The following is a 17023-nucleotide window of genomic DNA, read 5'->3' as shown; positions in this document are numbered from 1 at the left end:
ACATTTGTTCAACTGCTCCTGTAATCTCCCCTCCTTTTTTTTTTTTTTTACAGTGTTCTGTATCTTTTCAGTGTTCATTTCCTCTTTCACCAGAGATATGAAGTTTCTTCTGCACGACTTCTTTATGTTCATTCTGGATATCTGGCTCTTTCCATTTGTCCACTTCATAGATCTTTATTCCTGGCACTTTGTCGATTGCTCTCAGCCTTTAGCTCATTGATGCCAGCGCTAATTTATGATCTGATCCGAATGTGGCCACATATGATCTGCACTACCACCCACTTGATTTCCGTCTCTGATTCACGAGTATGTGTATCATGTTCTTTTTATGCCCATCAGGTATCCATGTCCATTTCCTCTATGGCTTTCTTTGTTGAAATAGCATGTTCCTTATCACCAGGTTGTTGCTTGGGCTACTGAATTTCTGCCTTTCTCCTCTCACTTTCTTCACTCAGTCCAAATCTGCCTGTTGTATGTTATACTACTGTTCAATGTACTGAGAGCTCTGTAACCCTCTCTGTTTCATTAATGCGATCGTTAATGTTTCAGAACATAATGGAATGTCCTTGCACAGTTAAATTTATGGGGCTTCATTCATTTGGGAGGAACAGGGTGGATTGATTTAAATCTGTGGTTTTCAAACATCTTAGGCTGCATATCCCTTTCCAAATAATGTAGTCTACTGCCTGTCCCATCTCAGAGAAGATCATAATATATCCATGATCAGATTGCCAAATATTACTAAATAAAATGCATTGTCCGCCACTGCAGGCTTTTTCTTGCGTATCCCCTGACGAGAGCTCAGGTACCCCTACAGGTATGAGTACCCCAGCTTGAAAATCACTGACTTAAATCAGTGATTTAAATCACTGATTTTAATCTTGTTTTGCATTTGTATTTTTTAGTTCACTTTCTTTAAGTAAAGGTGATTCTCATTGGTTGGTAACCAATAAAACATATTGATTTTAAACTAAATATAGTTTTTACACTAAATTTGGTATTATTTTTTGCTAAGCAGGAAGATACAAGATACCTATACATGTTTTTTAGCAGTTATGCAGCTTACTGTACATTTATTCAGAATCTTAATTTTTACATTTTTTTAACATGTTAGAAAGTGGTTAGTGATGCGTTTACAAAATGATCGATTTTTTTTTTTCTTGTGATGTGTCAAGCCGTGTTTGGATGGAAACTGGCATTCAATAACAAAAGTGCAACATTAAGCAGCATTTACATTTTTTATTAGTTAAATAAAACTGCCTTTAAATGTGCTGGATACATAAGAAAAATGTTCATCTAAACATGTTTTTCATTTAAAATTGAGTTATACTGTCTTTCTTTAATAAGTAGTTAGTGAATTGAACTGATTGTTTCAGGTGACCACATTCAAGATTTTAGAACTAGTAGAGCTCATCCTCACTCCTAGTTTTTATTCATAGATTGGAAGAGGAAAACAAGCTTTCTTGCACTTTCGTCTCCCAATTGGTTTCACAACTTTGAATGAATGAGTCATTGAACAGAAATAGTTGAATAAACTGAAATGAAGAGAATATTTTCCTTGTATGAGCAGAAAAAGCTACTGCTGTCAAAAGCTGGTTTAACACTTCAGTAAACTGATTCCATGTTGTTACCAATGACTTCTGCCAGTAGAGTGGTTTGACTTTCTTTAAAGCTTTGGTGGCAAGCATGCACTGTTTAATATTTTTTTATTTAATAGATTATGGTAAGTTAGGCCTTCACATAGGATGTCAGAATTTCAAATTTAATTTTTAATGTTTGTTTAAAAATGTATTGTAATTTAAATAAAATCTGATTTTAAATAAAAGCAAGTACAAAAAATCAATTTTATCCCCCCTGGGGAAGAATGGAGCAGAGAACTATGGTATAAAATATTTAGGGCTTAGTAGAATTCTTTTATTTAAGAAAAACGTATTTGGAACACTTTGAGGAAATGAGGGAATAATTTTATACATTCTATATTGAATTCAGTTAATATCACACATTGCCACCAGGAAGCTATGGCATTTGGTCTCAAATAAAAATACTTAAAGAAGTCATTTTGGAGTCAGCTGGACTAATACATTTAGTCCAAACTCCTTGGAAATTATCCATTTATCATTCTAGTGGATTGCTGAACATCTGCAAGTGCAGTATATGAAGCTATATGGAGATTTCCAGTAGGGGACTGGGAGTAGACAGTCCTGTCTGCTGTTGACTGCTGTGACTCTTGAGAAGTCATATAACTTCCCTGTATCTTCCCGGTACAAAAAGAAAACTACATCAGGACTACTGGAGAGCAAAGTGATGAAATGAGTTTCCCCAGGATGAGCAGGATTACACTGATTTAAACTTTCAATTTAGATATACTCACATAGACAACACTTTTAATTGTATGAAGTTTAAGCTACAAGCCGCATAAATTCAGGAAATCCAAGGTTAACCCTTCAAGGTCCAAGGTTGACCCTTCATCCTTAATACACAATTTTTTATGGGGAGGAGAGTACAACCTTATGAGTTATGGGGAGAGGCTCAAGCTAAACTTTGAATTTCCTGGGTTTTGGCAGTTTGTGTCTCAGGTTTATTGGATTCAGTAAAACTGATCAGAATAGCTGTTATGGCCATGCATGAAATTGTTTTAACTAGAAGAAAGAAAAAAAAATCAGAAAAACAACTCACTGAACTGCAGTTGAAGTTATTTACATATCAAGTTACTGTGTGGTGTTTTAATTATAGACTTTAATTACTTGGTCTGGCAAAAATAATTAATACTTCAGTCTAATATGGATTAGGGTTCTTAACCTGAAAATAACACATTTGTGAACACAAATTTTACCTTGTAAAGTGTCATTATTCTTAAATTTCAAGGCCACCTGCTCGTTATGACAATAATATGCCTGCCAGGCCATAAGAGATGCTGCTGCCAAGCATAAGGGACTGGTCTCCTCCATTTCAAAGTAAATAGTATCTAATGTTTTTTACTTTAGAGAAGTAACACTTTGCTTTCACAAAAAACTTGGGTTTGGGTGAGTGACTGAACAGGATAGAATTACTTGTGGCAACTTCAGCGTTCAAAATGTCTTAGATTGCATTTCAGTATATTTTTCTCTTTCTGCTAGCTCTTAAGGCAAAAAAATCTATTTAAAAATAAAATATGCAATATAATAATAATATAATACAAAAATGTGCAATATGCTTTTAGATATTCCCTAATGTTTTGCCTTGTTCTCTTTTGTACCACAATAAATGTTAGCGTAGGATGTTTGTTTTAATGCTGAGGTAACATACTGAAGACTTAAGCACTATTCTTTGAACAGCTAAAATAAGAAATTTAAACCATGTTTGAATTAAGGAGATAAGACCAGTAGTGCTAGCATTTACAATTAAAACAGTAATATCTGTAGTAGTGTACTCTAGTTGAAATGGGATCACAAAGTCTGAGGTAACCACCAGAATTACTGGTTGATCAAAACCCTGGAAAGTTGTCACATTCATGTGTACAAAAGGATAGAAAGCCAACCCATGTCTTAAATCATCTGAGGAAGGGCAACAGTAGGCTATATAAAACAAAGCTAGGACAGAGGTGACCATTATGTTGTAAAAGGGCCAGAGGAAGATGTCGCAACTGGTTGCCTTGCCTGTGGATCCTGTAATGTTGTGTGACCCACTCTCTTTGAAGCCATGTTTCTCTGACACTTTTGAGGTGGCTGTCAGGATGGTAGTTTAGAGGTGCACTGACTGCTTGAAACAGAGCTGTGAAAAGGGGAGAAGGAGGAGAAGCAACGTAGGGAATCCAGTGTGGTGCCCAGTCCTAGGGCAGGATTGGGTATCCAGGAGTCCTTCCTTTAACTGGCCCTTACAAAAGGTAGAGGACCTACTGTGACTGTTGCCTTTCGTTTTCTTTCTGTCTTTCTTTCCCTATTGTTGGTTTTCTATCTTTTTGCTGGGTAGGGAGGGAATAAGACAAAAAGATTGTGTTTTTAAATATTTAGGTGGTGGTCAGATACTGCAGTGATGGGGTCGATAAGAACCTGGCTAGTTGGAAATGGAGTGGGGGGTAGCAGTAGAAATTTGATGTATTTTTAACACTTAAACAGAGGAAATATGATGTGGGGGATGGGGAAGAAATAGGAGAAAAGTGGAAGCCTTTCTTCAGCCTTCACTTTCTTCTTCCTTCTTGCCCCTGCCCCCCCCGCCCCCATTTCCTGTCTTCTCTCTTAACTTTAGACTTCTTATTTCAACCACCCAGGTAGTCAAATGGGGCTAACAGGAGGCCACCCAGCTACTAAAATGGGAGAGTAATTAGGACTTGTGTTTTGGCAACAGCAAATCCTACAGGGTTAATATAATTGCAGTTGTATTAACCATAACTGATAATCATTTGTTATAGGCTGTGTCAAGGCAAATGTTTTAGTGCTTTTAATAATGATATAAAATGGCATTAATGGAAAAACTAATTTTAACTGTGAAAGCTACATTTGGAAAGGCTGTATAATGGTTAAGGAGTAGGTTTTATCCTGTCTGACCAAATTATATTTTGTTGAACTTTGATTGGGCAGCACCTGGGACTGAAGTAGGCTTGAGGTTCTGCTTCTGCCCGAAAGTCCTTTGCTTAAGGCCGTTCCTGTAATTTTGACAAAGTATTTATTTTTAGGGCTGTTTGCCCTGTGAGAGTGTTTTATAGGGAATGCCAGATTGTATAACTGCAGAGGAAAAATACTTCATGGCAAGAGTGCAGTTTAGACACTTGACAAATAAGTCAAAGTACTGGTAATGAATTGTACCCTTGTTTTTTTGCTGTCTTCACTAGCTGCATATTTTTTTGTGTATTTTACGTTTAAAATTATTTGAATGTATTTTATTTTAAACTGTTTAAAGAGACCTAGCATTATAAAAGTTTTGCAATACTGCTGCTCAGGTTTGCAGAAGCATTTTATTTAATTCATTTGTACTGAATATACACTCATTGCATAAACTTTCAGGTGCGTTGTGTATGACTAAACCACAGTTAAAATCAGCATTAGCCAGATAGTGCCACCTACAGTCTCCATCCAATCCCCAAGATAATTTCATATTGCACAAAGGCACTATAATGAGGATAAACCAGCTACTTACCTAACCAATTCCTTTAAACGTTAGACTCCTCCATTAATGGCCTGCATCAGGCAGAGGCACGAGTAAACACATGGGCCTTACGCAATATTCTGAAGGTCAGTAAAATCAGACTGTGATGAATAGATTGGCGAAGTAAAGTTCCAGATGGCAGTATCCTCCATTAAGAACACTCTGACTAGGGCACCGTTTCTCAAATGCGGCCACACTCTGAGGCCACCAAAAAATTTGTTGCGAGAACCCCTGGACTAGGGGCTGCCTAAAGTTCAAATCTAGGGACTGTTAGCAGAAGCATCTTGGCTGATCCCAGCTATTAGGAGAGAGCTGGTCTCTTAAGTAGCCAGGAACCAGCTCACCTAGTGTTTTCTAGATTAAACTTCCTTGTGTCCAGTTTTTGAGATATGGAAAAATCCATGGGCAGTATCCATGGGTAAGTGAAACAAACATGAACCCACATACTCCCCTGCCCCTTCTCTCCCCCCCTCTTCCCATGATGGCTAGTGTCCACCACTGAGACCTAATAATTAAAAATACATTGGGTATGCAAGGGTTGCTGCATGCCATATATGAGTATTAATGTTTCAAAGAAAAATATCCCCAACAAATGTATGTGTCCATGACAGTTCCACACTCCTATTCATGCAATCCAACAGGACCTTCACTGTGGCCTATTGGAGCATCATTGGTATGAGGAGTAATTGCTGCTGGTTGACAGTGATTACACTGGACACACTTAATTGCCTTTCCTCATTTCCAGCTGTACAATTACAATTAAAGACTGTAGCAAATGTAATGAGCTCTGTTTCCTAGTTTAAGCAAACACACCAAAAGAAGGATATACCAAAATGCCAGCTTTCCTATGGAGTCAATGTTAAGGTTGTGTTGTGTGTGAACCAGCTGTCTCACCCCCCGCCCCCTTTTTTTTTTTTTTTTTTTTGTAAGCTTGAGGTTTTTTTTCCCTTGAAACACCAACATTTATTTCAGGCCAATGTGGGGAAATCTTAACTGAACATTTCCTAGATTTCTAGTGTTTGAATTTGGTGCTTTGAAGTCCCCCATACCAGAAGGTGTTGGGGAGTGGAAGGCACTATTCAGAGGGCAGCAATTTTAACGCCACCTTAGCAAAGTGTTGTGGTGGCTTTTGTGAGTGAATTAATATAAACATTGGTAGAAACTATTATCAAATGGCAGAGTCTGAAAAAAGGCTATTTGCCTAATTATGGCTGGCCCCACACATCTGTACAAGTTACAGGGTGAAGGCATGGGGAAACTTCATTCCCTTCCTCATGGATTTGCACAAGGGTTGGATACATTCCTGATAGGGGAGTGTATAGGACCTACTAGGTAGGGATGCTAGTAGAGTTAGCCACCTCAAAGTGGGAGAGGGCATGGCCGTGGATTTGAGCCAGAGCAGATGACTGCATACTGCATCCTTTGAAATGCTGTGGGGAGCTCCTGATCCAGTCTTTGCTCCCCATAGGAAACTTGCTGAGTCAAACAGAATCCCTCTGGTGGCTACTACTTCTGTACAGCACCTCTCTTTCTGCTCTGCAAAAAAGTGTTCTGTGTCTTAAAATGATAATCTCTTCAAGATTTTAAAATATTGTAGTTGTTATTTAATACAATATACCAGGCATTTAATACCAGACCTATTTCAGTGTCTCTAATTTTGTTTTGATTAGTCTGGATACAACTCCCATGTTTCTCTCATCACATGTTCCCGCATATATTAGTACCCCCAAATATGTAAGGCATATGTGTATTCCCATTTTTCAAAATGGGTTATATATTTGGCCCAACTGTGGTCAAGTCAAATCAATCCTACACATTAAGTGCATATCAATCCTACATTAAGAAAAAATGGTCTTAGTTAATAAAGGTAAATAGCACTCTCTGCAACAGCAATAGGGCACAGTTTATTATCTTTTAATTTTGTTTTGAACTTGTTTATCCTAAATACTTATGTATGCTTATTTGTGTCTCTTTAGATGTACTAGTGAGAGTCTACGTACATTGCCACAGCAATGGTTGTACAATGTTTTAGAAGAAATTAAAACTTGTGATCCTTCTTCTAAACTATGTGCAACTAGACGCAGTGCTGGAATTCCATTCTACATACAGGTACCTGCTAATGTTGCACCTGTAACTTCATATGACTGCATTTATGTTATTGCCAGATCATTGTGGGGTATATAAATCCCTGAGAAGTATCAGTGAGTACATTGTGAGATGGTTGCATGTTTTACTGATTTCACCCATTTTTGGTCAAATTATGCCCCTTTTGGATACTTTGTGAACATAGATGCAGGCAGGAGTCCACATTTTGTCCCAGTTTACATTCATGCAATTGGGATTACAAAATGGGAGTATAATTCGCCCTGAGATGTGGATCTATTGACTGGCATTTCTGGAGGATGAGAGCTCATGAGATTTGTGGTTTCAGTGTGGTATCTGTCAAATGTGTAATAGTTCAGAGATTGTAAATATAGCTGCTTGTTTTATTTGATAAATAAAAATGTGGATATTGCATTGTGAAGAATATGCCTGTTTTCATTTGAGTGCTCCATTATGCAGCTGAACTCCATTATAGGGACTGTAAGACTGTAGCAAACGGAAATTCTTCAGTATTTCATAGATTATATTTGTAATTGGGACACTCAGTTCCTTCTTGCTGCCAGTCAAGGTGCATCGGAACTGCTCAGCTCCAGCTTTGCTGCAGCTCGTCCCCAGAACTCTTCATTTGTTCAGTAGTACCTATAGTTAGCTAATTCAGTTAGTTTAGTCATTCAGTTAGTCATTGAGCCTGGGCCAGGGCCAGGGCATGCCCCACGCCCCAGGCTTTAAGTCATGTGGCTCTTGTAGGCGTTCTGTGCCAAGGAGCGACCCGCACGCAGATTGTCCGTGCTGCTTGGGAGAAACCCATGTCAGCGAAAGGTGCAAGATCTGCAAGTCTTTCAAGCCCCGGACTAAAAAATAAAGGGACTTTAGGCTCCGGGCTATCCTAATGGAGTTGGCGCTGGCCCCAACCGTGGCACACTGCTCCGAACCGGGACCTGGCACCGCGGCATTGGTATGTGGAGACCCTCTGGTACCATCGTCCAGTCGGCACCACTCCCTGTCCACCGGGCACGCCAAGAGGACCGGAAAGACTCCCTCTTTGTAACGGCACTGAGGGAAGTCTGGGACAGAGGCTAGGCCTATGTCGGGTAGTCCTTGATGCCCATCGGGCCCGAGGCCTCCGACTCATGTTGAGCGGAGTAGCCCGGCCTCTTCAGAGCAGACCTCTCTGGATGCCATCTACGTCCGAAGCCCTCCAGGCAGCCTGGGACGTCATGTCCATGCCGGTGCCCAGAACTCTGCCAATGTTGGCCCCGCGCTCCAGAGGCAAGCTGCCACTGGGATCACCACAGTCGCCACTGGCCCAGTACCAGTCTCGGTCAAGGGAACGTTCCCGACACCGCCCAGCGACCGTTCATGGCTCAGTCTATGTGGATCGCCCTCGACACCGGCCAGACTGTCTGGATGGGTGCCGTCCAACCGGGACTCCCAACATTGCTCGTCTTCGCAATGAAAATATCGACAGAACCATGGTGGATGTCGCCAACAGTCCTAGTCTCGCAGGAGATACTGCAGTCAGTCGTGGCACGATTGTTGACACCGTTCCCGCTTGTACTCCCGTTCCAATCTCCTTCCTTAGATATTTTTAAGGTCAGGCTTGACATAGCCCTGGCTGGGATGATTTAGTTGGGGATTGGTCCTGCTTTGAGCAGGGGGTTGGACTAGATGACCTCCTGAGGTCCCTTCCAACTCTGAGATTCTATGACTCTATATGAGTCAAGAACCTTTGTTCTTATGTTTGTAATTTACACTGTACATTTCATTATGACTGGATTTTTTTGTTTCAAATAAAATATGATTAGTTGAGCAATTCAACAATGTCAAAATTTTGGCTTTCAGAAGAGGTGTAGAAGTTCTGAGACAGGAGAGGAAATGTTTTCTTTTCCTTTTTCTTTCTTTGTGTAAAATATTACAGATTGTGCAGTGATGGTAACTGATTTATGATTGAGAAATTGCTTTACTATTAATGCAGATTTTTTTGTGTAAAAAGAATATTTGAGGGAGACTGGATGGTGTTGGGAATTGTTTGTAAGCTCTTTTTCAAGTTTTTGTTTCAAATCCAGCTCCGATCGATAAAGATAAAAAATTATTACCCTCTGATATTTGCAGGTGGTCTACATGAAATTAATTTGGTGGCTTCAGCCCTATTGTTGGAGACAAGTGTTCCCATCCATTTCACAAAACTTGTATATGAGGTTGTTCCCTGTAAAAAAAAAAAAAAAAAAATGAGTTAAAGACATTGATTCTTCCTCCTCTGAATGTAATCTAGTATTGCTGTGTTTTGTTTTGTTTTTTTGATTATATGGTCTCTCTCTCTCTCCTGCCCCCTTCCTTAATATTGCATCACTTCTGAGCACCTGCATTGATAAGCATCTTGACTATTTTGTTGTTCTTGTAATAAAAATATAGTTAAACTAAAATTTAACCAGTTCAGTGACCTTTGGACAGATGGTCCTCTTCCAAAATCAAGGTGCACATGTAGTCATAGTAATTATTAGGTCTGCCAAGCGATTTAAAAAATATTAATCGTGATAAAAAAATTAATCTCAATTAATTGTGCGATTAATCCCGATGTTAAACTATAATAGAATACCATTTACATAAATATTTTTGGATGTTTTCCACATTTTCAAATATATTGACTTAAATTACAACACAGAATACAAAATGTACAGTGCTCACTTTGTATTTGTTTTTATTATAAATATTTGCACTGTAAAAATAAAAGAAATATGGTTTTTCAATTCACTTAATACAAGTACTGTAGTGCAATCTCTTTATCATGAAAGTTGAACTTACAAATATAGAGTTATGTACAAAAAATAACTGCATTCAAAAACAAAGCAATCTAAAACTTCAGAGCCTACAAGTCCACTCAGTCCTACTTTTTCTTCAGCTAATTGCTCAAACAAGTTTGTCTACATTTGCAGGAGATAATGCTGCTCGCTTCTTGTTTACAATGTCACTTGAAAGTGAGAACAGGCATTCACATGGCACTGTTGTAGCCAGCATCTCAAGATATTTACATGCCAGGTGTGCTAAAGGTTCATATGTCTCTTCATGCTTCAACCAGCATTCCAGAGGACATGCATCCATGCTGATGATGGGTTCTGCTTGATGGTGATCCAAAGCAGTGTAGACTGATGCACCTTCATTTTCACCATCTGAGTCAGATGTCACCAGCAGAAGGTTGATTTTCTTTTTTTGATGGTTTGGATTCTGTAGTTTCCGCATCAGAGTGTTGCTCTTTTAAGTCTTCTGAAAGCACGCTCCACACCCTGTCCCTCTCAGATTTTGGATGGCACTTCAGATTCTTAAATCTTGGTTCTAGTTCTGTAACTATCTTTAGATATCTCACATTGGTACCTTCTTTGTGTTTTGTCAAATCTGCAGTGGAAGTGTTCTTAAAACAAACAACATGTGCTGGGTCATCAGCTGAGACTGCTATAACATGAAATATATGGCAGAATGCGGTAAAACACAGAGGAGGAGACATACAATTCTCCCCCAAGGAATTCAGTCACAAATTTAATTAACACTTTTTTTTTAACGAGCGTTATCAGCATGGAAGCATGTCCCCTGGAATGGTGGCCAAAGGATGAAGGGGCATACAAAGGTTTAGCATATCTGGCATGTAAATACCTTGCAATGCTTGCTACAAAAGTGTCATGCGAATGTCTATTCTCACTTTCAGGTGACATTGTAAATAAGAAGCAGGCAGCATTATCTCCCGTAAATTTAAACAAATTTGTTTGTCTTAGCAATTGGCCGAAGAAGAAGTAGGACTGAATGGACTTGTAGGCTCTGAAGTTTTAGATTGTTTTGTTTTTGAGTGCAGATATGTAACAAAAAATGTATATTTGTAAGTTTAACTTTCATGGTAAAGATATTGCACTACAGTACTTGTATTAGCTGAATTGAAAAATACTTATTTCTTTTGTACAGTGCAAATATTTGTAATAAAAATAAATATAAAGTGAGCACTGTACACTTAGTATTCTGTGTTGTAATTGAAATCAATATATTTGAAAATGTAGAAAAACATCTAAAATGTTTAATAAATTTCAATTGGTATTCTATTCTTTAACAGTGCGATTAAAACTGCGATTAATGGCGATTAATTTTTTTAATCGCTATTACTTTTTTTGAGTTAATCGCGTGAGTTAACTGCGATTAGTTGACAGCCCTAGTAATTATACTAACATAGTGTTTCCTCCTTTCATCTACGTATGAAATAACTGCATTCTTCTTAGTCTTCATCATTATTTTGAATAGATAAAATACACCAGGTGAACATCCAAAGTAAGAGTAGTGGATGCATATACAACTGTTAACAATGTCTTATGGATAAAAGTTACACTGTTGAGATGCAACAGTTAAGATAATAGAAGATAATTCATCTACATTACACATGCTGTGTTTTACAATGTGAATTTTATGGTAAAAAGAGAAATATATTAAGCATATCTAAAAAGAAAAAAGTAATGACTTAACTTTAATATAGTCATAATTTATTTCTTGCATGAAACTTACAAGTTGGGGCAGAGCATTTGTGTGCGTGTGTCTAGCTGGATCTTACAAGCTACATATACTTCATGCAACTGTCTGGCTTGTTGAATTCACATTCTCTTACAGTCTTGCAGTGGTTTTAAGCACTTTGAATCAACAAAACTGATGACATGCACACACTTGCTTAAATGCACCTCAGTACAATTGAAGAAATATTCTTTAGTACACACTCAAATGGTTGTATCCAGAGCTGGTTGAAAAATTTTCAACCAAACTTTTTTCTGTTGAAAAATGTCATTTTGACAGAAAATTCCTTGGGGGAGGTTTCCGGGACCCAGGAAATTGGGACGTGGAGGATGGAGCTGGGGAGTGGGGGGAGACTAAGACTGAGAGATTTGACCAACCAGGACACCCCCACCAAAGAATTGCTAGTAGCTTGGTGGATAGGGCAGTCATGTAGGATGGTGGGGATCACAGGTTCAAGTCTCTGCTCTGTCTTATTCAGAGCAGTGAGTTGAACGTGGGTCTCCTACATCCTATGCAAGTCTCTGGCCAATGAATACTTAATTATTTATACAAAGTGGAACAGCTCCAGCAGAAGATCCCGACAGAGAGACTGACTGTATGGCCTGGTGTTTAATGTTGCTATTATAATCTTAACCGATGAATTTTCTGCCTTTTTTGGTTCTGTGTGTGTGTGTTTGTTTGTTTGTTTTGTGAGGCTGAGTGTTTGAAAACGAGACCTTTTGAAAAATGTTTCATGATAATTTTCAAAAAGGTCTCATTTTCATTTCACATTAGAATGAAACAGTTTTCAAAAAAGTAAATGTTTTTGCAGGATGGTATTGTTTTCCAACCAGCCCATGTCGTATCAAAACTATATATTTTCTTCAAACAAAACAAAAAAACAGGATAAAATCGAAACTGTTGTGCAAGTTTCCCTGTGGTGCTCAAGAGTGATCAGACACTCTGCTGTCATATCTTATATATGTATGAGAGAGAAAGATGGTAACTGGGCAGTACTGTTAGTAGATAACTAGGAATAACTAATTACTTACGACTTTTTACCCTCCCTTAGGCTTTGTTGGCTTCGGAACCGAAGAAGAGTAAAACAAGCTTACTGAAAATGACAATGAATGAGTTAATATCTTTGGCTGTACCTGTGAATGAATCACCCAACATAATCCCTCAGGTGAGAAGTAAAACACATAATGATGTTAGGAAATAAAGTTCCCAAAACAGTCCTTTGTCAACCAGTTAAAACAAGTTATGTGTTTTTTAAAAGTAGATGTAATTCATTTTTTTTTTGATCCACAGACATGCTAAAGTTTAGTTTCTTGAAGCATCCAGAGGTTGTGGAGTTATTGGACTCTTCATGCAAATGAAAGAGACACGTTCTGAACAAAAATACTAAACATTCTATATTGATCCCTTCATGTGGTGAAAGTATACTAATTCCATTTTATTAGAATTTGCATAATCAGGTTATTGCCCTGTAATATTTCTGAACAAATGATGAGTAAATTTTAGTATTAAGCAAACTCCCATTTGGAGTAAATAAACAATAGTTTGTGTTCAATACATAGTATGGAACAGTAATGAGAACACACACTGAAAAATGACTATTCATACGTAAATATATGATCATTAACTTATATTTGTAAATCTTAAAACTAATTGGTCCAATTTAACGTCAAACATCTTTATGTTTCAACATTAAAGTAGCAGTACTTTAAAAACTTGATAGCTGAGCATGGTTTGTAGTTAGCTAACTTCAGTGTCTGTAGTATTTAGTTACTATGCCAGCTCGTCCGCTAGTGCAAATTTATGTAGCTCCATCAAAGTCCAACTTCAGTGATTACCATCAGCTGAAGATCTAGCCCAGTATGTGTAGGGAAGTACAAGAAAATACCATGTATGTTGAGATAGCCCAAGTATTAATCTTAGCTTAAAATTGGCACTCTTTCATAAACACCTGTTCCAGGTGGGGTTTTGTGTGTGTGTTTTTTATCTAATTTTTGAGGCCACATCAACACTATACATTTTATGTTGACTCATGGTACTTGGCATACAGCTGCCGTGGTTAGTACATTGCTTGTATGCATGCATACTTGGCTCCTTGTGTTGGTGGTGTACTTACTCATCAGGAGTGCTTGTATCAATGCAGACAACGGTGCACCAAGGTAGGTATCCGACCATGCAACTCGCCATCATTCAGCACGTTGGCTTTTGAGACCTTTTGACATTGCATGATGGGGCCAAAATGAATCGTGCAGAGATGACTGGGTGCATGGGGTGAATTTCCCAGTATGCAACTGTCTCTCTCCCATAATGTTATCTATATCCCATAATTTTCTCACTTTTTTTCAAAATCCCACAAACTCATGTGGCCTTCCTCATTGTCTAACATCTCTGAGAGACACATGGTGGCTGCATATCTCTGTACTATTGTCATGAGTGTTGCAAGCACAGGGTGCACAATCCTGGGGTATTTGCAGAGCCGTAAGGGCCATGAAGAAAAGGAGGACTTGTGGCACCTTAGAGACTAAACAATTTATTTGAGCAAAAGCTTTCGTGAGCTACAGCTCACTTCATCGGATGCATACTGTGGTAAGGGGCATGGTCATTCCTTGGAGGACTGATTGTTGTGGAACATAGAACCAATTCAAGGATTTTGGTGGCGTTCATGGAACAGCTGCAGATGATGGAGCACTGCTTCTGGGCCTGAGAAACAATCACTGACTGGTGGGATCGCATCGTTATGCGAGTATGGGATCATAAGAAGTAACGGCAGAACTTTTGGATGCACAAGGTCACATTCCTGGACCTGTGCGCTGAGTGTGCCCCAGCCCTCTAGCATAGTGATGCCAAAATGAGAGCTGAACTGACAGCGAAGAAGTGAGTAGTGATCGCACCGTGGAAACTTGCAATGCCAGATTGCTACTGGTCAGCTGGGAATCAATTTGACGTCCTCCACAGGGGATGTTGCGATGCAAGTGTGCAGGGCCATTAATCACCTCTTGCTGTGCAGAACTGTGACTCTCGGCAATGTGCAGGACATAGTGGATGGATTTGCAGCAGTGGGGTTTCTGAACTGTGGGTTTCTGAACCCAGCCTACTGCTTGCTCCCCTGGTTCATGAAGCTGTACACCAGCCATCTCAACAGCACCAAGGAACAGTTCAACTACCTGCTCAGCAGGTGCAGAGTAACAGTTGAATGTGCTTTTGGTCATTTGAAGGGATTCTGGCATTGTTTACTCATGAGGTTGGACCTTAATAAGAAAAATATCCCAATTGTTGTAGCTGCCTGCTGTGTCCTGCATAACGTCTGTGAAGCAAAGGGCACAAAGTTTCCACAAGGGTGGAGGATGGAGCTGGAGAGGCTTTCTGCTGAGTTTGAACAGACAGATGCAAGGGCTATTGGAAGCGTGCAATGCAGAGTTATATGGTTCAGGGAGGCTTTGAAAGACCATTTTCACAGTGAGCCGGAGTAGTATGTGGTAGTGTTGTAGTGTGGTCTGTCTGGCCCTGATCTTTGTGGTCTGGTAGGAAATGTGTGGTCAATGCTGTACATGTAGAAATATAACATTGTCAATGCACCTATTAATGTTGTTTGTGAATGATTCTATGAGTTGCATAATGCATCCGATGAAGTGAGCTGTAGCTCACGAAAGCTTATGCTCAAATAAATTTTAGTCTAAGTTGCCACAAGTCCTCCTTTTCTTTCGATGAGTTGTGTGACACTTTGTAATTAGTTGCTTTCAGAGCTGCAGAGTGCTCGGCAGCATGTTCTGTGAGCTAATAAATATAAATTACTTTCCAAATAATAGACTTTTTTATTCTGTAACAATCAGTGAAAAACCCAATGCAGTTTTACAACAAATACGTTTAAAAACATAATAAATAAATTAAGAGAACAGAACTTCTGAAGGGGAAGGATCATTCATGTCCATTTAAACTACACATACTCCAACTGTGGCTTTCACAGGTCAGTGTATGTGAAGATGTGACTGTTTTTAATGTCCCCCAGGATGGAGTAGTAGGGGTAGTGTAGCAACCTCTGATGCCAGGTGGAATGTTGTGAGGAGGGTGAGGGTTTAGGGACCTCCCAATGTTGAGTTCTCAGTGGGCTTCAAAGGAATGTGAGCCTGGGAGCTGCTTCAGAGTCTGCCTGAGAAGCCCCATTATGTCCTGGTGGATCTCCTTCTCCTTTTCCTGTTGGGACTCGTGCGCCTTTCTTCTCTCCTTCTCCATGGTATCTGTAATGTTCATCCTCCAGGCCCCCATGTTCATGGTCTGATACAGCACTGGCTTACAGATCTCATTGAATGTATCATCCCGAGTGCTCTTTCTCCACATCTGGCTCAGGCATTCTGTGAGTGTGGAGTGGGAGACTCTGAAACCTGCAGTGGCAGCAGCTGAAGATAAAATGCACAGAGGTAACATTGTCAGTGCATTCACTACGGAAAGCAAAACTTGAGGTGCTGAACTCACTCCCCTTGCTCCTCTAAAGTTTTCAGTACAGCATTCTCACTTCTTCTTGGGAGCATGGTCTGCTGGGGGTTGGTGTTGCATGATTCTAGTAGTATAGGGCAGTGGCAGTGAATACTGGCACCGTTTTCCACAGGCGCTGGTGACTTCAGCTTTTATCTCACTGCTGAGGATAACAAAGGCAGAGAGAGAGCACAGCTGCTTTGGGTGTCCTTAAATTGCCTGGGGCCATATGCTGCTAGCTTATGTACTGCAATGGTGCCTGCCAAGGTTATCGCTGAGTGGAATGGGAAAGCATTCTACCACGGAGGAAGATATAGGGCAGCCCTTCCTGGAAATCTTCGGCAGAGGATTGCAGAGTACCGCCATGAACGTTTCATTGAGATCTCTCAAGAGGATTCCAGGGACATCCCTGTGTACATTTAAAAAAAAAAAAGCTCCTTATTGCTCCCCCTACTTGACTCTGTAGGCGAATGAAAAGCAGATAGCAACTCTACTACCCTTGGTTGTACCACTAGCTCTTCTAGCATGAGTAAACTAAATTATTGAAAAACCAAAAGATGTGTCTTGCTACTCTGGGAGCGCCATCTCTGTAAGTGAAAATGTATCTGCACACTTACCCAAGGTTCCTTCCCCTGCATTGGGCTCGCCTGTGCTTGACTGGTGGGACTGGGTGGACTGCAGTGGAGTCAAAAACAGGCTCAGTGTGCAGCTCGATCCCCTTGGCACCTGTCCCCTATACTTCTCCTTGCTATTCATGGCAGGGGTCTGTGATTCAATCTCCTCAGAGATGTAC

At 39.6% G+C, this 17023-nt stretch overlaps 1 protein-coding gene across 1 annotated transcript in view; it reads left to right on the top strand.

Annotated features, from left to right (window-relative positions):
• The window catches only part of THADA (THADA armadillo repeat containing), a 303171-nt gene that overhangs the window by 53686 nt on the left and 232462 nt on the right, over positions 1-17023 (top strand). The window contains exons 23-24 of the mRNA XM_077813846.1: positions 7098-7230; positions 12815-12928. Of these exons, the coding sequence (XP_077669972.1) occupies positions 7098-7230; positions 12815-12928 (247 nt within the window). The remainder of the gene's footprint in view (positions 1-7097; positions 7231-12814; positions 12929-17023) is intronic.

The sequence above is a fragment of the Eretmochelys imbricata genome, chromosome 3 (assembly GCF_965152235.1).
Source record: "Eretmochelys imbricata isolate rEreImb1 chromosome 3, rEreImb1.hap1, whole genome shotgun sequence".
In the NCBI taxonomy this organism is placed as follows: Eukaryota; Metazoa; Chordata; order Testudines; family Cheloniidae; genus Eretmochelys; species Eretmochelys imbricata.
Note: the sequence above shows the minus strand (reverse complement) of the source record. Positions and strands in the feature narration are given on the sequence as shown.